We start from the raw sequence: 21,792 nt of genomic DNA on the forward strand, positions 1-21,792 counted from the left end.
GGGGGGGGGGGGGGGGGGGAGATTTGTGTCCGTCACAGTTTTGAGCTGACTTTGAAAAGCATGATTCGATTTCCACCAACAAACTTCCTGATCCTCTAAAACAATCTGATATTCCCGGGATCAACACTCTTTGGCGATATTAACAAATGGTAATGCTTTTCTGCTCATTTAGGAATGCGTCCAGCTTTTTATTTTAAACAATCAATTGAGCTGGTTAGAACTCATTGCTGAGAAAGTCTGTTCCACATGCTCATAGCTCTTACTCTCTTGCTGTGAAGAAGCCTTTCTGTATGTAGAAGTTAAACCACTTTTCCTCCAGGCACAAAGAGTGTAAATCCATGCAATGACCTTAAAGTGAATAACATTGCACCAAGTTCACTGTATGGACAATATACAATAATACATGGTGATCATATTCCCTTTTAAACATCATTTATAGTGACACTAAACTCAGGAGTTAAATCTTATGGATACATTCAAGTACCTGAACTATGAGCTACAATGTATCTTATTTGTGTATCACTCGGCTGTAGATCCTCCAATCATCTCTGAATTGGTGCTGACACTGTCCTTCCTTCTGGAGGGGGGCGACTTTTGTTCCCCATGGTCCCTGTGTGTGTTGTAAAGTAGTCACCGCTCCAAGCTCGCTCCCATGATTGACTACAATCTCATGTTTAATTTACTAATTTGTATCAAGGTTACAGTCCATCCCGGGAGTGAGCTTCAAGTGGTGACTACTCCACAACATACACAGGAACCAGTGGCGTCACAAGGGAGGTGCGGGGGGTACGGCCTGCACCCGCCTGACACTATTGCAGGGGTGACACCAAAATGACAGTAATTTTGGTGTCACCCCCTCTAAAAAGTCGGGCACTCGGTCATGGACAGAGAGCTCGACAGTGTCAGGAGAGAGGAGGAGACCCGGCGCATACCTCATCCCGCCGGGTGAACGTCCCCTCCTCTCTCTGCCGGCGTCCATCACCAAGATGGCCGCTGTTAGGCGTCAATCAGATGGCCGTGCATCGGGATGTCCCTGACGGACCATCGGGAACAAGAGTAGCCACCCTCCAGAAGGAAGGGCAGTGTTGGCATGAATTCAGAGATGATTTGAGGATGTACAGCCGAGTGATACACAAATAAGATACATTGTTGTTACTAGTTAAGGGACTTGAATGTATTTTTAAGATTTAACTCCTGAGTTTAGCGTCACTTTAAGAGAGAGCAAATCCAGGTAATGTTTCCTTATAGCTGAGCTCCTCCGTGCCCCTTATCAGTTTAGTTGATCTTCTGTGCACTCCCTCCAGTTCCCCATCATCCTTTTTGTATTCTGCAAGTGGCAGGATTTGACTGCAGTGGGATTATTCTGTAAATATTAGGTTGGCACAACGGTGACATGAACATGCACAGCCATACATATTTATCTCCTGTGTGCACATAAGGAGCGCTGGCTGGGTACAGATAGCAGAGCTTTCTGTTTGGGGGGTTTTCTTCTGCCTTCAGTTGCGGATAAATTTGACATTTAATTTAAGTTCTTATAATAATGTAGAGAGGTACTTGGGATTCTGCGACACTTCCTGTGTATTTGTATTTCAATGTAATGCCAGCTTTGCTCACCGTTCATGACCACAGCCAGTGTTGGGTGTCTGCAGAGAAGGTCATAGACAATATTGTATTTTATTGTAAAAAGCCTGTAAAGAAAATCCTGCATAGCGGTGTGTCTGGGTGGGGGGGTGTCACCATATCCACTTTGCAGGTCTGTAAAGAAGACCTGTCATGAGAAAAAAAAAATGAGAAAAACATTGCTGAGTATGCTTGTGGGAATGTTAGTTACCTGGCTGTCATCCAGATCTCCTGACAGCAATATTTTTTTCAAATTTGCAACAATTATAGAATCATATGACTGGGAACAATTACAATGAGCATACAAAATCACCTGGAGACAGATATTTAAAATGAAACGGAAACATTGACAGCCTCATGTGAGTTTTTGATACACACAAGCATTATATAACATAATAGGGGTTCACAAGTCCCCCTATGTGATAGCATATTGGTGGTGACAGGTTCTCTTTAAGGTCACATTAGGGGTCTATATGACCCCTAGTGTCACCTTTTCATGTTATAGAAGCTATTCAAGCGTAGATTGTTCTTAAATAGCGTCTTCCACGGCCGGGAAATTACAGCTGAGGAGCCCAAAGTGATATCAACGTCGCTTGCGGCTCCACCACTTCCAAGGGCCCCTGGAAGCGATCTGGCAGCAGCTCAGCCATCCGAATCACTTCCAGTGTAAAGCCGACAGGCGTCTTTACACAGGTAAAACGGCGGCTATAGCTGCTGGGAGTCTGTTTACAGGGGCCCGAAAGCCAGCGCCGTAAGGAATACAGTGCTGGGTTAAACAGCCATATAACACATGTACCTTGCTAAAAGTAAAACTTCATATTAGACTCCCGTCGGCACTCCGGTTGTCCAGCAATCCAGCAAAATTGGAAACTGCCGGACATTTTCCAGGGGCACTAGGAACAATTACGATTACTGTCACTCCATGCTATCTGTGTTCTGCTTTTGCAAAGCCTGACTGGGAAACACTTCCTTTGTGTCCTCATGCAGGCAAACAATGAACAGAGTGATCAGTAGATTACCGCATTGTGGCCAATAGATAAAGCTTAGGATCATAGGAAATAAATATGTTGGGTGACGAGATACAATTCAAGAGAATGAACATATAAATATAATCATTGCTATCACTGTAGTATCACTGGTTACATTTATATGCTCATTCCCTCTAGTGGTCTCTTGAATAATAACATTGTATCTGCTTACTAATATGTATTTATTTCCTATGATTTTCAGCTCCATCTAGTGGTCATAATGCAGTATTTTCCCCATTCAGCATGTGCTGTATGAATATACCTATTAAAGAACATTCGACCGGAAGAGAAAATACACTAAAGAACATTGATCATTGCCCCATTTTTATAACAGCTGGGTAACTCTCACCAAATTTACATGCAGTTTCACTGGACTTGTAAAATACGCAATTTTTTATGACTAGACCAGTCATCTGGCATTTTCAGAAACCAGACAGCAGTGGCAGCCCTTAAATTTCTCAGGTTACCTCCCTGCCGTAATTTGTGACGGGTGTTCCTGCCTTTGTGTGTTCCAGCTCCTTCTGTTACAACATCCGTGTTCTGAGCATATCTGATACTAGGGGGGTGGAATACCGTACTTCAACCCAGAGGCGTATCTACAAAATTTGTGCCCCTGGTGTCCCGCCCAGCTGCTGGCAAACAAGTCACATCACTGGTTGCCAGGAGCTTGACGGGACGCCAGCCAGAGCGTCCCAAGTTGCTAAGAGCTGGGCCAGGTCGTGTGTAAGGATGTGTGCCATACTCATCTCCCACCCTGCTGTTAGCAACCTGGGATGCTCTGGTCAGCATCCTGCCCAGCTCCTGGCAACCAGTGACATCACTGGTTGTCAGGAGCTGGGTGCGACACCAGCCAGAGTGTCCCTGGTTGCTAAGAACCAGGCGGTGAGATGTGTATGGGAAGGGTTGGGGAGAGAAAAAAGTCAGCTGTCGGAGCGGTGTCCCCCCTCATGTCGCACCTAAGGCACATGCCATACCCTGGATATGCCACTGCTTGAACCACATTGGAGCCGGATGCACCTTCCCATCCAGCGCCCATGTGTAGGAAACCTTATATGTACAGGACATCATTACCAGGGCTCATGTCACTATTCTGTATTGCACAGGTGGAGTATCAGTGTGACGGCTTCTTGGAGAAGAATCGTGATACAGTGTACGAGGAACATATCAATATTCTGAAAGCCAGCAAGGTAAGAACATCAAAATTCCATAATATCAATATATTGCTGTAATGATAGGCGAAGCTTAACTCTGGGCTCAGTGCCTCCCCCCTCCGGAGTCCCCCTTCCATCCCTGAAGATCTCTCCAGCAGTGTTTTATGCTCCTACTTTTTTTGTGCACACCTCCTTCCAAAGTCTTCTGCCTGGTCACCTAATGAGTCCTCTTCCTCTTCTTCCTGGGCACTGCTCAATGATGCAGAGAGTGGAGCTGTTGTTATTACATTTGCATAAAGGGTTAATAAATATTTTTACGGGGAGTGAATCCGTAGCTTTGTTCTTCATTAGTAGCACCAAGTCTTAGAAAAACGTCACCTCTAATTTCCCATAACAATCCTCCTATGTTCTCCAGCATCATTTTATTATCATATTTTGGTCACTTCTAAATCTTCTCCCGTCTCTTTTGCAAATCTGCTGCCAGGTGAAGTTGCTGATTTAAAACTCTTCCCCCAGCATAAAGCTGGCAAATGTCGCACCACATTATATCCACTAGATGGCGATGAGGAGCATAGGAATTTCCTGTGCCTCTCAGCGCCATCTAGTGGCAGCAGTGTCATGTGAACGGCATCCACCCAGCTATACCATGGGCAGAAGAGTTACAAATCTGCCCCAAAGTCTCGTCATGTATTGCGTTTCCGAAACTGTCACCCGTTGCAAGCTCTGAGACATGTTGTGTTCTACCAGACCAGGAGACAGCTTTACCAGCTACAGGTTGATCTGCACTCAATTCAAAGTGTGCAGACGTTATACCTTCTGACCACAAACAGTTCTTGCAGAGAGAAAAAGACAACGTAAGGAAAGCTGTTGATGATATTTTTGAGGCTCCCTTCTGTCTCCTGATGTTACTATTCTTCTTACAGTATCAGTTGGTCGCTGACCTTTTCCAGGACGAAAAGGATGCCCCAACGTCAACCGGCAAATCAAAAATCAGCGTTCGGCCGGCCAAACCCGGCTTAAAAAAAGCCAATAAAGAACACAAGAAGACTGTGGGACATCAGGTGAGGATTCTGTCATAGACCTTGTTTTACAGACTATTGACTGAGTTTAAAAATAGTTGTATCTGCTTCTTCTCCATCAGAGTTTGAGCTGAGTCTGTCATATGGTCCAATCCTTTGACCGTAATAAATGCCCACGCTGGTTAATCAGTGATGACCTCCAGGAGCCCCTGTAGTTTGCGCAACTGGGGAAAAGTGACAGGTCCACTTTAGAGCAGAAAGGTGTAAATACTTATCTTTCAGTCATTTCCCTGATGCCCTACTTAGTACTTCCGGGTATGGGTGACTGTTGCCCTGCCCCCCCACAATGCAGTGTTGTGCCTGGTCGGCCTGTGTGCTGTTACGTGGTAGCAGTGCCAGGGACAAGGTCCTTGGGCACCCAATGTAAAAAAGGTCAAATTGCACCCCAACCCCAACACCCTCCATAAGCTGTGAACTCAGGGCCGTCCCTCGAGCCCCCGTTTACACCTGATTGTTTCATGTACGCGCAGAAATGTGCATTCTTTAACCAGCGTTCGCGAAACGCACCTGCTGTGCCATTACTAGTTAAAGGCGCTCCAAACCGGCCAGGAAAACGTGTTGTTTTTTTCCTGTGTTTGCTCGTGTTAAAACGCACACAAATGCACATGAAAAAATAAGTGAATCGCATGTCACAGATTTGGCTACATTCACTACTTTCCCGTGTTGTGCGCGCAGGAACCCATTAAAACCAACGGGGACGCAAAGCAAACATGAGAACAAAAATGCGCAGGAATGCCAATCACATTCCTGGGAAGTCTAGGTGTGAACGGCGACTTAATGAGGAAGCCTTAGGCTGTTGCTTCAGGTGGCATCTCTTTAGGTCACATTGGGAGGGTAGGGGGCAGGCAGAGTGGCATGGTTGTTGCATAGTGACCACTTTGCTGCACAATGTTGACCCCTTTGCAGCCAGAGTATCCCAGGTTGCTAAGAGCTGGGCGGGGAGATGTGTGCAGGCCATATGCTGCTTTGATTGTGTGCATCCGCTCCACCCCTGCATGCATCAACCCCCAACCATCTCGCACTCCTGCCTCAGTCACCAAAAACACTATGGCCACCACTGTGTGAACTACTTCAGAAGCATAGGTTGCAGGTTCTGCCCTTTTATCAAACCCCTCCTGCTGAAGAGCCCAAGGCAGGGGCCTCCTGTACCTACCCCTCAGCCCAGCCCTGAATAGGAGCAGCGAGTTCCACCTTCGCCTGTTCAGACACAGTTGTGATAACATTATTTCCAAATGCACAGTCATTAGTTGACTACCATATAATGCAGCATTGCTGCTTTAAGAGGTACTTAAAAGCTCTCAGCGCCACCTAGTGGTGGTAGTGTCTCGAACGGCGTTCACCCAGCTATACGCTGACTGTAAGAGTTATAAATCAGCCCCAGGGTCTCCCCATACATTGCGTTTCTGAAAGGGCTGACAGTATGGTTCTGTTCAATGATAGTCCAAAGAGTCAGCAGGAGGTGGGGCAGTGGCACAGGCCCTAAAAATGTGTAATGCAGACTAGCCGGAGCATCCAAACGTCCTTTAGGAAATAACCAGCTTATCTTTATAATTCCCAATAATGTATTTAGTAGTTTGTCTGGAATTTGCCGGAGCTGGATTGATAAATGGGGATTTATGAATGTTACATGGATTGAAGCACATTATGGCACTTTAGATTGTTACACAAGGGCCACTCTTCATGCTGATTTCTCATCTCTCGGTCTCATGTTATGCTGTTTCCAGTTTCGGAACTCTCTCCACCTGCTGATGGAAACATTGAACGCCACCACCCCTCATTATGTCCGCTGCATTAAACCCAACGACGAGAAGCTGGGATTCAGGTGAGGTGCTTTTCTTTTATTCGAGTTCATAACCAAGGGGGCAATGCCTACATCTGAAGGAGATACCGGGAACGGAGCAGTCTAAAATATTCATTGAAGATCCAAGAAGAAGGCCGACCTAGTTCACGAATTAGAGTTTTCTTCTTCAGGGCTTTATTGTAAAGGAGGAAATGAGAACACAGCAACTAGGAAGCCAGAGATTGTACTTGTGGCGAAGCAGGTAGACAATTCAGAATGACAAATGGCTATAAAGTGACACTAAACTGTAGATCCTCACATCATCTCCGAATTGGTGCTGACACTATGCTGGTCTCTGTGTGTTTTAAAGTAGCCACCACTCCAAGCTCACTCCTGTCATGGACTACAATCTCATGTTTAGTTTACTAATTTGTATTGAGATTAAGATTATTGTGAGCATGAGAATGTGAGATTGTAGTCCATCACAGGAGCGAGCTTGGAGCGGTGACTACTTTACAACACACACAGGGACCATGGGGAACAAAGGTAGTCACCCTCCAGAAGGAAGGAAAGTGTCAGCACCAATTCAGAGATGATTTGAGGATCTACAGCCGAGTGATACACAAATAAGAGACATTTTTGTTAATAGGGTACTTGAATGTACTTGAGAGTTTAGTGTCATTTAAACTAGGGATGCACCGATAACGAGTATATGGGCGAGTACTCATCCAAATGCTCCCGATGCCTATCCTGAAACTGGAACTTCCGGTATCCGGACGCCGGCTGCATGCTCCCTAGTCACCAGGGAGCACGGAGCTGGCTTCCTGGCCAATCAGGAAGCCGTGCGGAGTGTAATGACTCACTGCCCAGATTCCTGATTGGTCGCTCCCCAGCTACCTGATTGGCCAAAAAGCCGGCTCCATGCTTCCTCATCACCTGGTGACAAAGTAGCATGGAGCCGGCTTTCTGGCCAATCAGGAAGCCAGGCGCCATGTAATGACTTGCTGCTCGGCCGGAAAGCTGGCCAATCAGAAAGCCAGGTGGCGAGTCATTACCTGCCTGGCCATTCCTCATTGGCCAGAAAGCCAACTCCATGCTTCCTTGTCACCTGTTAAGTCATTACACGTTGCCCAGCTTCCTTAATGGCACTTCATCTGAAAAGTAGATCTTAACACAAAAATTGTGAGCACCCCTGTTGTAGGGACTTAAACTTATACACGCCCGATCCTCCGAGCTTGCTTGTTCTTAGATCGATCCTTCCAGCATCTCTTCCCCTCCGCTGCAGCAGTCTAAGGTTCCTTAAATCATCACGTTCTATACACAGTGTATAGGATGTGAGGACGCCGAGGGACATGCCATCGCTGCAGTCTAGGAGGAGAGAGGCTGGAGGGAGCGCTGTCACAGCCAGCTGGCTCCGAGGATCGGACGAGTGTAACTTTTTTTTATTATAGGCCCTAGATGGCAACGAGCAGTTAACCCTGGCAGTGCGTGGGTAGCCCTACTGCAAAGGTTAATAAAACATTTTGCTCGGAGTTGTTCTTCAACACAACTTATTTTCTTCTGCAATAAAAGCCTGGCAGAGGTCTAACCCTTTCCTGCTCCATCATTAAGGTTTTGGCTGGCGTTCTACTTTATGATCAGCAAATCTTCTCATGCCTCCAGCTGGGGAGAATGAGTAATCCTGCACCGAGCTGTTAGTAATATTTGATTCATTGGTGTGTTAGTAGGTGTAAACCCGTCTGCCCATTCCTCTGTTATGAAGCGATATCGCCTCCATGCAGCCATAACAAAGGCAGAGTGATGGAGAAATAAGCAGGTGTGTTTAATGGCAGTCGGGTTTTATTGCTGCGCGGCGCCATAAGCTGCGGTACGCTCCTAGAAAAAAAAAAGCGCTCTCTAGAAGCCAGCCATTCACTCAGCAGCTCACATGAAGATGGCCGATTGATGGAGCCTTTGCGTGGAATAAACCCGCCACAGCCGGGAAGAATTATGGGGCGTATGTATGGGATAAACTGTAAACGGCGGCACGCGGCGCGCTTTATGTCATGTTTGTATGAGCGGTAAGATAAAGCGGCACCGGGGAAGGGCGGCTAAGTGAATATTGTTTTCAAGGAATCTGTTAGCATAGCTAGGGATCAGAAATGTTATTTTATTGTTTTAAAGGGTTCCTTTACCTTTGTACTTTGCAGTGAGGGGCGCCCTTTACTTTCATAATCTCTCTATGTAGCTTTAAAATATATAGTTTCATTTAATTGCAAACCTGCGGGCCCACCGGGGTTTACCCCCTGCCTGGCCGAACTACTGGGAACGATCAGTGCCGTCCTGCCTGTGATCTGGGATTCCGTTCATTTACAGGTCTCCTCTCCACCCTGTGACTGGACAGTGAAAGAAGAAGCAGCACAGTGATGAGCTCATCTCTCTGTCACTCCTTGGACTGCTACATATCTGAGTGGTCCCTTGTGCTTCTTCTTCTATCTCTCCCAGTCTGAGCTCTGCTGCGCAGGGATTGCAAGTGGCTGATACTAGGGATTCTGCGATACCGATACTAGTATTGATGCCAATACCCCGTACTCACCAAATGCTTCCGATGCCTGTCCCGAAACCGGAACTTCCGGTATCAGGAAGCTGGTCGTTATACACTGCCCGGCTTCCTGATTGGCCAGAAAAGCCGACTCCATGCTCCCTCGTCACTTAGTTCACGCGGAAGCATGGAGCCGCCTTCCCGGGCAATCAGGAAGCCGGGTGGCGTGTAATGACTCACTGCCCAGCTTCCTGATTGGTCAGGAAGCTGGCCAAACAGGAAGCCAGGCGTGAGTCATTACCGGCTTCTTGATTGGCCAGAAAGCCTGGTGACGAGGAAGCATGGGGACGGCTTCCCTGCTAATCGGGAAGCCAGGGGTCGAGTCATTACACACCACCTGGCTTCCATAATGGGACTTCCAGTATCGGTATTCGGTATCGGCGAGTACCGGAAAACCGGTATCTGTGCATCCCTAGCTGATACCAATTCAAATTGAGGCACTTACACTGCTTGCATTTAAAAAATACTTATAAGGGCGTATTAATGAATACAAAGCTGCATTCAAGCAGAACTCCAACTCTATTATGAAGATGAAAGTACCATATGTTCATACCATATCGGGAACCTGCATTTTATATTTGGGTATCAGTTTTTGTTGTTTTTTTTTTAAAGGGTTTGTTCACCTTTGCACTGTGCAGTGAAGGGTGCCCTGTACTTTTCAAAGCACTGTGTTGCTTTAAAATCTGTAGTATGATTTAATTGCGATACCCGCAGGCCCATTGCACATTGCGGTTTACCCAGAGCCCTGGCTGAACTAGTGGGAGCGATCATTGCCATCCTGCCTGTTGTCTGGGATGCCCCGTACATTGGACGCACCCCCAGCATCACTGAAATCAATGGTGTCCCTGTTTTAAGACCCGTGTCTGCTTAGTGCACTCTCCCTTCCTTGTTACAACAGCCCTGAGCTGCAACAGCAAAGGAAGCACTGCGCATGCGTAGGTCTTGAAAGAGGGAGATCGCTTATTGCAGTGATGCTGGGGGGCGCAGCCAACGTATGGAGTGCCCTAAATCACAGGCAGGACGCCACTGATTGCCGGTATGGTATTTTCATCTCCTTTACTCAGTTGGAGTTCTGCTTTAATGCAGCTTTCTATTTATTAGTACATTCTTAAAGTGACATTAAACCCTTTTTTAACATAAACCAATACTGTAATGTGCGCCTTACTGTAATCCATGGTAGTTTCCTTCTCTTTGCTGCTCTTCCTTTTAAATCCTCATGTCTTCTCATGCTGGGGGAGAACTTCCCTTTTCAGCTCACGGCCTCTTCCTGTAGTGCTGGCTCAGGTTACAAACCTATACACAGACACCATGTATCCATTCCTGAGACAAGGCAGTCTGCTGCAAAACAGAAGTTCTGCCCAGCATGAGAAGACATGAGGATTTAAAAGGAAGAGCAGCAAAGAGAAGGAAACTACCATGGATTACAGTAAGGCGCACATTACAGTATTGGTTAATGTTAAAAAATCTGAGGGTTTAATGTCACTTTAAGTGTATTTTTTGTAATGCAAGCAGTGTAATTACCTGAATTTGACTTGGTATCAGCCTTTTGCCGCCCCTGTACAGCAGAGCTCAGACTCAGAGAGGTAGTAGGGTAGCACATGGCGTCGTGGTTAACGCTTCTAATGTTCCCTGGTTTGTATCCCAGCCAGATCACTGCCTGCAAGTAGTTTACATGTCGTCCCTGTGCACCTGTCTAAATTGTCCTTGTATGTGTACCTGTAATAGATAAGTTAGAAGAAGCACAAGGAGCCAATCAGATGTGTTGCAATGCAAGGAGTGAAAGGGGGATGAGCTCATCAGTCTGCTGCTTCTCTTTTGAATTTCCAGTCACAGGCTGGGGAAGAGACTTGTAAGTGAAAGCAAATCCACAGCAGAGAAAGCCAAGATCTCTTACCATACCAGACAGGGCTGTGCTGTGTTGCAGAGCTGCATAAATCTCAGGAATGGTTGGAGAGAAATACAAATCCTTATGGATAAGGTAAAGCAGACCCTTATGTATTTCCTCTCTGCATTAGGCTGCTTGCCTGGAGTGTGTGTCAGAAACATTCCAGCTGACCTGCTGCCTGTACATAGATAGGATTTCTATGAACCGAACTGGGCTGGAAATGTTGTTTTTTAGAATCCAGCGCATGGGGTTTGTGTGTAATGAGATGCAGGATGGGGACAGACGAATCATTGTCTGCGGCTGCAGCCATTGTCACCGGCAGAGTCAGGTATCTGGGTTCCAGTGTCTGCAGGAATGCAGCCCGGTACTCACACAGAGGGCACCTCTCTGGGCATGGAGGACCGGCTTCGCTCAGCCAGTACGGTAACTGGACTTTTCATTTTAAAGCTTTATGATGAAGCGGGATGATTTTTTTTTTTAAGCTTCTAATCGGCAGGCAATTGGAATGCATTCAAAGGATAGGTGGGGGCGGGGGTGGTGTGGGGGGTCCAGTTGCCGTCATTGAGCTTTTAATCTTTTGGACTTTGAAAATAACTTGTACACAGCCACAAGACATTGTCAGGGAGGATTAAAAAATATTTAAAGGCCAACTCTGGGCGCAAGGGTTAACTGCTCGCTCTGCAGACTCCCTCCATCTGTGCGACTGCTCCTCCTGTAAGGTGCTCCTGGCCGAGGTCGCACATGCGCCCCCTCTATGTACAATGCAGGGTTAATAGCCATGCATTGTATGCGATGAGGCTGGGGGAAGGTTCACAGCCCAGAGCGTCGAGGAGAGGAGAGTGCAGGAGCACCAGGGTGGGAGGGTAAGGTAAGTGATATCTCCTTTTTGTACCCCCTAGACCAGGGGGTGGGCAACTCTGGCCATCCAGCTGTTCTTTAACTCCAAAACTACAGATTCCATCATGCGTCTGGGAGTCATGCCTGCGACTGTCAGTCCTTCAATGCCTCATGGGACTTGTAGTTCCACAAGAACTGGAAGGCTGGAATTGCCCATCCCTGCCTTAGACAGACCGAGCACTTAACCCTTGCAGAGCGGAAGGGAGGGAGTGGCTTTTAAGGTACTACCAAGCCCTATTTGGATGACCTTTAGCTTGCTGTATCTCTGTGTACTATACATAAGTGTCCTTTCCTCCCTTATTTTCTGTTCTTACATCTCAGTTCTGCTGATCTCCTGCAGCCTCTTTCGGCTATTGCAATCACTGTTTGGGTATTCTGAAGTCTGACAGCCATGGGCACCGGCTGTCTGCATGCAATAGCCGGCAGGGGAGATTCCACCTTCCACGCTGTTTAGCGGGCTGAACGAGAATTATTCACAAAGGAGCCGAAGTATCCAGCCGTGGCTTCGGCTAATCCTTTGGCCGCCTGTTCCCTTCCATTCAGTCGAAAGAAGGGCTGCTGTATGGCTTATTGACTATAGCCCGTACAGCAGCCAAAGGTGGCCAAGCGGCTCAGCCGAGCCGAAGGGATATTTTTCGGTTGGACTGAGCCGTAGTGACACCCGAAGCAAGGCGAACAGCCTGTCGAAGGGCGGCCTTTCGCCCCGCAAAAGATAACCACTGGTCGGAGCCACCCTTGAGCTCACGACTGGCTCCGCCCAGTTGTAATGACAGAACAGCGTCCCCAAATAACCTAAGGACGCTGATCTGTCATTAAACAATAACAACTGGGCGGTCACGGCCGGCTCCGCCCAGTTGTTATTCATTGGCCTGGGACCTACTAGGCAGCCAATAGGAAACAGTTGGGTGGAGCTAGCTGTCACTGCTAGCTCCACCCAATTGTTTTTTTTTTCTTTTAAAAAAAAATCTTTATTCTTTTTAATTTAATATTTATTTACATTTAAAAAAAATATTTTTTCAACTTTTAAAAAAAAAACTCTTTTCATTGATTTTCTATTCTGCTCGGTATCACAGAGGTACCGGGCAGAATAGCCGAGCCGAATGCTGCTCGGCAGTATTCGGCTATTCACTCACTGCCTTTCTTCCCATATGTGAATAGGGGCGAACGGCAGCGAATGAGCTGCCAGAGCTTCGGCTCAGCCGATCCAGATGTTGGATCGGCTGAGTCGAAGTCCTTCTGCACTTTGGCTCAGCCGAACAGCTGATATCAGCTGTACTGAGCAGTAGTGAATAGCCGAACGTTGTTCGGCTCACTTCACTTTGGCTGGGTTATTCATTCGGCTGCCTTCAGCAGCTTTGTGACTAACCCCCTTAGTGTTTGGCCAACTTTATGGAGATGAGAGGGGGAGGTTTTTTTTGTAGTCCTTGCTTACACTTCCTGTCCTAGGGTGACAACGCTGCTTCTCTTTAGATACAGTATGGTAAGTTAGTGTTGTCAGCTTACGACAGGAAGTGAGTTTCTGGCAAGATCACCAGGTGAAAATAAAGAGAAAAGCCTGATAAGAAAACTAATGCAGTCGCCACATCCAAGGAACCGGGAAGCTGGAATGTATTACATTATTATTCTTGGATTTGGATACACTGCTTTTAAAATGGATACAAATTCTTCATCATTGGTAAAAACAAGTACAGTATCTTCTTCATCTACACTCCTCCTTCATAGTTTTCCGTGTACTGCTGATGACCTTCAATATATAAAGTCATCTTGGAGCTTGCAGCCATTGCACAGCCCAGCACAGTGAGATCTAAGGTGAAATAAAGCCCAGGTTCCCTGCCCAGTATGAGCCACGTCCAGGCTCGGTGAATTGCGGGGATCAGCTGGTGCCAACAGAGCGAATGGCGTCTCTCATAGCAATAAACAGATGGGGCTATTGGACTCGTTGTCATGAAACTCTCATGTGCTAATAAAGTGGCATAAAGACATCGCCAAACATTTTGAAAAGAAAGTAAAATAAAAGCATGAAGTTTAATCTACTGACTGTGTTTGGTTTATAAAGTTGCCATGAGGTACAGAATTGGTTTTGCTTTGCCGGCATAACATTGAATCCAATATTTATTGTCTTGCAGCTTCGATCCAAAGCGTGCCGTACAGCAGCTGAGGGCATGCGGAGTCCTGGAGACCATTAGGATCAGCGCTGCCGGCTATCCATCCAGGTACGTTCCTTCCTTCCACTCGTCCTTGTGCTCCCCAGGCGGTCATAAATCCTCCGTGAATCGATATGGTGCTGGAGGCCGTTGCTGAGATAGATTTGCTTTGAGAAGGTTCCAGGGAGCCGTCCTGTCCATTGTTTTCCACCATTTTTATTATTAAAGCTGACCTATTAGCCCTCTGAAGTTTTTAAGTTACAAATATCCCTCAATAGGGTCCATAGGACAAGACAATGTGAGCCCTTCTGGCAGCCAACATTTTTATTAAGCAAACAATTTGGCTCAGAGGTGGGAGGGGAGCAACGCTGCGGGTCGGGCAGAGCAAACATTGCCAGTGCCATTTATATCGAGAGGATCAATCATGTCCAGGATTGGTGTTCTGACCTACCCAACTGGTGATCCTTTGGCGTTAGTGGTCATGTGCCCGCTTCCATTAGTATAAGATAAAAAATGGTGGGGTGTTGGATGGTAATGAGGCTTGTCTGGAGAACCCTTTTTTAAGACCAGATGCAGAGATGGGAAATTAGATTATTTTGTGTGCATTAGAACTCCTGCAAGTCAAATAGAGCTAGCCTCATTGTCTGCATGTAGATACAGTCTGACTAGGAACTCCCACTCATTCAGACTGACCCACCCATCGGTCTCATTCACACAGCGTTAACTCGGGCCGTACACATTCGTGCGGTGTGCACGCCCATATTGAGCCACTCCCGGGAGGGACAGGTTCTGCGTGTGATTGCACATAGCAGCCTTTTCTTCCCTATAGGAGGATGCGGCAGTACGCTGTCATACGTACACCCAAACTGCACATCCGTGCGGGTCCAGGTGTCTGTGCTCAGACGCAGACAGGATCCATCCTGTCTGTGTACAAGTACGGACACACGGACCTGCTCGGATGTGCAGTTTGGGTGTACGTATGACAGCGTACGGCCGCATCCTCCTATAGGGAAGAACAGGCTGCTACACGCAGCACCTGTCCCTCCCGGGAACGTCTCGATACGGGCGTGGATGCCGGACTGAAGGCTTTAAAAACGAGTACAGAGGCATGGTGCTGTGATGTTTTCAGGAAGCTATGCACAGCACCCTCCCACCAGCCATGATTTGTCTGCATTGCATAAAGAAGCACAGAGACCCAGCAATGATATCACAGCATCTAAAATAAGGTATTTAAGGAAAACAGAGAAGTTTTATCTGAAACTTTAATTAGGATGTTGAACCAGGGAAGCCAAAATAAAAGCAGATTAAACTTCAGCTATAACTAAGTCAGGTCACCTGACTGTGCTGTATAGCAGAACTGTGTAATTTCTTAGGAGTATATGGACAGAAATACAAATCTTTTGGCCGGAAAATTGCACAAATATGTGTCTTTTAATTCTGTTTTTAGCTGTTTGCCTGGAGTTCATCAAAATGTTCCAATGCTTCCTCTATTAAACTGAAAATCTCTTCTGCGCATGAAGGTAGCCCACCCCCAAGCCGGGTCGCTTCTTTAAAAATAAACCTTGACTTTTCCGACTTCAGAACTATGTCCCGCCCCTCCTTCCATCTCACTGTTCATTAAGGACATTCCAAAATTATAATTGGCAAAAATTCTAGTAACACAAAATACATTATTATTATTATAATAATACAGGATTTATATAGTGCGAACAGTTTGTGCAGCGCTTTACAAAATACATTTATTTGAGTTATTTCCAGTATTATTCAGGGTTATACATGCAGTTATAGTCCTTCCACATAACAAGAAAACCTGACACCTACAAAAAGCCATTTTCATAATATTGTATCCGACAGAACAGTGGAAAATACGTAATTGTGTGATTTAAATAACGAACCGTTTGGAAATAAAAAATGATTAAAATCTGATCAATTCCCCTTTATTTGATCTCATTCCAGTCATACAAATGTCTTCCTTTGCGTTAAACATCTCTTTAAATTCAGAGCGTTGATCGAACGGCTTTCCGCGGCAGTCACGATCACTGCGCTGTAGCAATTAACTGCGAGAATCATTTTCATTCATTGCGTAAATAATCCCGATGTCGCTTCACCATTTTACATTTTGCCTTAGGATGTCAGAGAGAAAGTATTATCTTCTCTGTGTGTTTGGAAAACGTCCAGGCAATGAAACGTAATTGAAACTCTTGTTCCAGATATTATAATGGCTCCTAATATTCTGCCCATCCAAGCTGAAATTCGGACGGGTTTGAAGACTACGGCTTTTATCATCTTCTTTTTTTTTTTTTAGTTATTTGATTTTAAAGGGGATGAATACATTTTTTGCATCTATTCTATCCAATTCAATGAATTATTACGTTAAGAACTACTGAATAAATGTAAAAAAAAAATTCCTTTTTAATTATAAACATCATCTGAGTGAGGGCACTGCAGGTATAGCGATGTCCATTAGCTCGGGGAGGAGGAGGGGCAGTGGCACAGGGTCTGCAGGAAGGCAACCACTGAAAAGTGTTGTCACCCTATACAGCAATCAAGAACAGCAGGTGTATGGGTGCTCACAAGAGTATGTTCATCACTTTATACATCTTCTGTCAAGTAATATTGTTTCTGCATTTGCAGGACTGAATTTTAATTACTGGAGCCTGTAGGCACACAGCCCCAAAGCAGCATCACTCTGCTGGGAATACCTCTTAACCAAAAACACCTTTTTTTAAATTATTATTTACTGTTCTGAGGCTTAAAATATTGTGATGATGTGTAAAGAAGGTCAAATTACATTATCTTTTCTAAAGATACGCTGCACGTATAAAAACTGCCTCTTTGCCTCTGTTGCCTATAGATACATGCCTACTGTGCCTAATGGCAACTCCAGCCCTGTAATGTTTCACTTGTGCAGTATATTGCCAGCTATAGCCTCTTACTATCCTACTATGGAACCTTGTAGGGCAGTGGGGTCAATTTAACTTATTATAGGGGGCCTCAAGTGAAGAGATGGTCAAAGACTACAGACAGGGTTGGAGACTAGGCGCATGCTGCAGAAGTCAATGGTTATAGTCTAGGGGCATGCATCAAAAACTAGGGTTGGAGACTAGGGGTATGCTGCAGAAGACATGCTGCAGAAGACTAGGATTGTAGACTAGGGGCATGCTGTAGAAGACTAGGGTTGTAGACTAGGGGCATGCTGTAGAAGACTAGGGTTGTAGACTAGGGGCATGCTGTAGAAGACTAGGGTTGTAGACTAGGGGCATGCTGTAGAAGACTAGGGTTGTAGACTAGGGGCATGCTGTAGAAGACTAGGGTTGTAGACTAGGGGCATGTTGTAGAAGACTAGGGTTGGAGACTAGGGACATGCTGTAGAAGACTATGGTTGGAGAGTAGGGGCATGATGTAGAAGACTATGGTTGTAGAATGGGGGCATGCTGTAGAAGACTAGGGTTGGAGACTAGGGGCATGCTATAGAAGACTAGGATTGTAGACTAGGGACATGCTGTAGAAGACTATGGTTGGAGAGTAGGGACATGCTGTAGAAGATTAGGGTTGTAGAATAGGGGCATGCTGTAGAAGACTTGGGTTGGAGACTAGGGTCATGCTGCAGAAGACTAGGGTCATGCTGCAGAAGATTAGGGACATGCTTCAGAAGACTAGGAATGAAGACAAGGGTCATGCTGCAGAAGACTAGGGTTATAGACTAGGGACATGCTGCAGAAGACTAGGATTAAAGACTATGGACATGCTGCAGAAAGACTAAGTTTGGAGACTAGGAAAATGCTGCAGAAGACTAGGATTAGACCGAACATGCTGCAGAAAAAAGTCATAGACCAGGGACCAGAGACTGCTAAAGATCACTGCCTACAGCCCTTTCCAAGTGAACACTCCATATGCTCACCTTAAAAACTTACTGGCCACACTTTTGATATTCCTCTTAGCAAGTTCAATTACCAAAAAAAAAATGATCTTAGAGATAACAAGAAATTAATAATCATTTAGAGTTGCATTAAAATTAATAATAATGATTTTTAATAATTATTATTATAATAATTATTATATAATAATGATAATAAATGCATTCAAAATAATAAATGTTAATTGATATATTTATATTTTTAATAATAATCTTATTAGAATAATAATCTAATAAATATAATTAATAAACTGCAGTAAGAAATGATGTGTATTTGAAAAAAACAAACCAAATAACGTTATTAGTAGAAACCAGATAACATTGAACAGTGAAGGAAATATTTTCCTTCACTGTCTCTGAGTAAGCATCTAGGCAGGGAAAACAGTGGCTACTGCCTGCTGGGGTCTGAGGGCCACACAGTGAGTACTGAAGGGCCACAGGTTTGGCACAGGGTATCGGTATCGGCAGAATTATCCTCACCATTATAACAGTTTGTTTTACGTCTAGAATGTGACGGATTATATGGAACGCAATCTTATTCTAATTGTGGAACAGTGATTTGTTGTTTACATGCTGAAGCATTGGGCGCCTATCATTTCTGGTCTATTCACATTCTCTGACAAATTTCAGAATCTACATTTAATAATTCTAATCTTTGTTTTTGGGGGGTTTTTTTAAATTCAGGTGGACCTATCATGACTTCTTCAACCGATATCGTGTTCTTATGAACAAGAAAAATCTTTCTCAAAGTGATAAAAAACAATTCTGCAAGAATGTTCTAGAAAATCTGATAAAGGTGAATTCAATTGTCTTTATTTTCTGTATACTGTATGTACTGATAATACAAACAAGGCATCCGAGTATAGATCAGACTACATATAAAGTATATGTAAAGTCCAAACGTTTTTGATTTAAGGACAGGAAGTGAAGGAAAATATCTTCAATGAGACACACCTGCAAAGAGTCTGAGGGCCGGTGCACACATAGGTGACACCTCACTGTGGTCTGCCGCGCGTCAGGAATTGCCAAGGTGTGAACCGATCTCTCTGTAGGTACAATTATTTTCTAATGGCACCCCAGTCGCGCCGGCGGATGTCACCCCACAGCCGCGTGTCGTGTATCGCAAAAAAAAGTACCTTTTTTCTGTGATTGTGGTTCTGCCTTTTTTGCTGAAGTGCCCAAATTGCCCGCCTCTTCTGTCTACCCCTCGGCCCACCCTGTCCACACTTCCAGCAAAAACATACTAGAGGGTAGTAGTAGAATTCTTCCACATGTGCGTGACTTTTAAAGTAATAGAGCCTCTATAATGGTAGGTATGGGAGTACAGAAACCGTTGTCATTGTTCAGTTTAGATGCAGACGGTGCACAGAGTCTGTACCCTGGATTTCTTTATGATGGCCGGCTCCTTCAGTCATGCTCTTCATTGTCTTTTCTTTAGGATCCAGATAAGTTCCAGTTTGGACGTACGAAGATCTTCTTCCGTGCCGGGCAAGTGGCTTACCTGGAGAAGCTGCGAGCGGACAAGTTCCGTGCGGCCACCATCATGATCCAGAAGACGGTCCGGGGCTGGTTACAGAGGCTGAAGTACAGGAGAATGAAGAGTTCGGCCATCACTATTCAGAGATACGTACGGGGGCACCTCGCCCGCAGGTATGAAGTCTAGAGGAATGGTGAAGATCAAAGTGATAAAATGCGTTATCCCCTTTCAATTGTCGCAGGCAGGGGGGAATATTCTTGGATTAAGTCGGGTTGACGAGGGCATAAAGTAACACAGCGACAACTTATTTACAGGTTTGCGTTCGCTAAAAATTTTAATAACATTGTGTTCACTTATGTGAGCCTTTGATGCTTGTGCAGTGAACGCAAATGTCATCCAACGTCGTTGTGTGGATTCATTTTTGGAAGGGATATTTTTGTTTCTTTAGGGGATACTAATATATATATATATATACTGTATATTTATTTTTTACCCTTTTTTAAGCTAGGTTCACATATCGGCAATCCCGGGAACCGAGCAATCGTGCACGATTGCACACAGCGATTTTCTGCGCGGCCCCATTGATTTCAATGGGGTGATATCCGCGTGGCAACCGCAGAAAAAAAGGTACATGTACCTCTTTTTGCGACACGCACTGTGCCTTTTTTTTAACTGCGATTGTGCGTGATTGCACGAGCGGTATTCCGCGCAACTTGCCTGGGGTGTCATTAGAAAATAATGGCACCCCAGTAGAGAATAATGGCACCACCAGCACGATTGGCGGTGGTGTGCGGTTCTAGTTGCTTGCACAATTGTCAAACGGTCACTGATTGCCCTCGTGTGAACCTAGCCTTACTGGAGTGGTCTGAATCTGGTCAGTGGAGATTCCCTCCCATGCAACTGCAATCAGCCAGCAACAGATCCCTATAGCAGTGATCTTCTATGGTAGGGATGTGCTGGACAGAGCGGCAACAGGTCTTTCCCAGCCTCCGTGCTCAAAGGAAGTGCTGTGATGACACTTATGATGTCACTACACTCCAAATGTAAACACTGCACAGAAGCAGAGCGTTTATACTTGCTTCTATGGCGTGCTCCCATGGAGCAAACTATAGAAGCATTGGAAGCCCAGAATCTGATTGTTTTAGCTTAGCCATGGACCACGGTTGTCACCGACAACTGATGTTTCCTGTCCTGGTGCGTCAAAATCCCGCTAGCACTCATTGCTATTTTCCCTGCCCTATATTAAAACAGTCCATGGGACTGAAGTGGTGAGAGTGTCCAGTCCCTGCGCACAACAGGAATGAAAGGCATCATCCTAATGGAAACGCAGACAGAAACAAAACCTGAAAGAGGTTTACACCTTTCCTCACTTTACTGAATAAAGTGCTTTTATTGTTGTCTGCATCCATGTTGGAGTGATTCTCTTTACTTCCTGTCTCTTTGAAACAACAGGAAGTAAAGAAAAATCACGCCAACAGGTACAAAGACAGGAGTCACAACTTGAGAGCTGTTTTCACCCTCCCACATTTCATCCAAAGTTAAAGAACTATGTTTTGGCTGCAGTACTTAAAACGGACCTTGCGTCAAAATGCATCCAGGCATGGGTGACGTCACAGACCTTCCAGTAAGATGCTGTGCATTCCGTGGATGCCATATCAGAGCAGTGGAAGGAGCCAAGCAAATCACCTTTTTTTATGTAGCAGCTTTTCTGGATATGCACGTGGCTGTTGGGGCAACAAGGTACGATTTGCATAGCTCCACCCATTGTCCTTAAATTATAAATAATCCATTTATTTTGGGGATATGTGATAGGATGATGAAAAATGTTACCAGCACACCAAATCGATGATTACAGCAAAGTGTCCATTTATTGACGTATGCTGTCTCTCATTGTGCACAATCGCACTGATTGAGAGACAGCATACGTCAACAAATGGACACTTTGCTGTAATCATCAATTTGGTGTGCTGGTGACATTTTTTCACTATCTACATGATGTGGCGCCATCCGCAGTCATTTCGAGCACCCGCCAGTGTATCCAGATGGGAATCCCGGTAAGGAGCGCCGCAAGGATCTTCTTTCTTGTTCATATGTGATGGAATGAGACGCGTGATTATGTTATGTTCTAAGAAGGTTTTACTGTGCTATCCACTGATTGGGTTGGAGGACTTTTTGATCCTTTTAGTCCCTTTTTACCATATCTTGTATGGTTACACTTTCCCATAAGCAAGAGA

At 45.3% G+C, this 21,792-nt stretch overlaps 1 protein-coding gene across 1 annotated transcript in view; it reads left to right on the forward strand.

Annotated features, from left to right (window-relative positions):
• Positions 1 to 21,792, forward strand: part of MYO5B (myosin VB) — a 123,036-nt gene that overhangs the window by 67,452 nt on the left and 33,792 nt on the right. Inside the window, exons 15-20 of the mRNA XM_018560998.1 lie at positions 3,752 to 3,835; positions 4,723 to 4,860; positions 6,603 to 6,700; positions 14,148 to 14,234; positions 18,766 to 18,877; positions 19,520 to 19,731. Of these exons, the coding sequence (XP_018416500.1) occupies positions 3,752 to 3,835; positions 4,723 to 4,860; positions 6,603 to 6,700; positions 14,148 to 14,234; positions 18,766 to 18,877; positions 19,520 to 19,731 (731 nt within the window). The remainder of the gene's footprint in view (positions 1 to 3,751; positions 3,836 to 4,722; positions 4,861 to 6,602; positions 6,701 to 14,147; positions 14,235 to 18,765; positions 18,878 to 19,519; positions 19,732 to 21,792) is intronic.

Source organism: Nanorana parkeri, unplaced genomic scaffold (assembly GCF_000935625.1).
Source record: "Nanorana parkeri isolate BGI_ZX_2015 unplaced genomic scaffold, ASM93562v1 scaffold492, whole genome shotgun sequence".
NCBI classification, from domain to species: Eukaryota; Metazoa; Chordata; class Amphibia; order Anura; family Dicroglossidae; genus Nanorana; species Nanorana parkeri.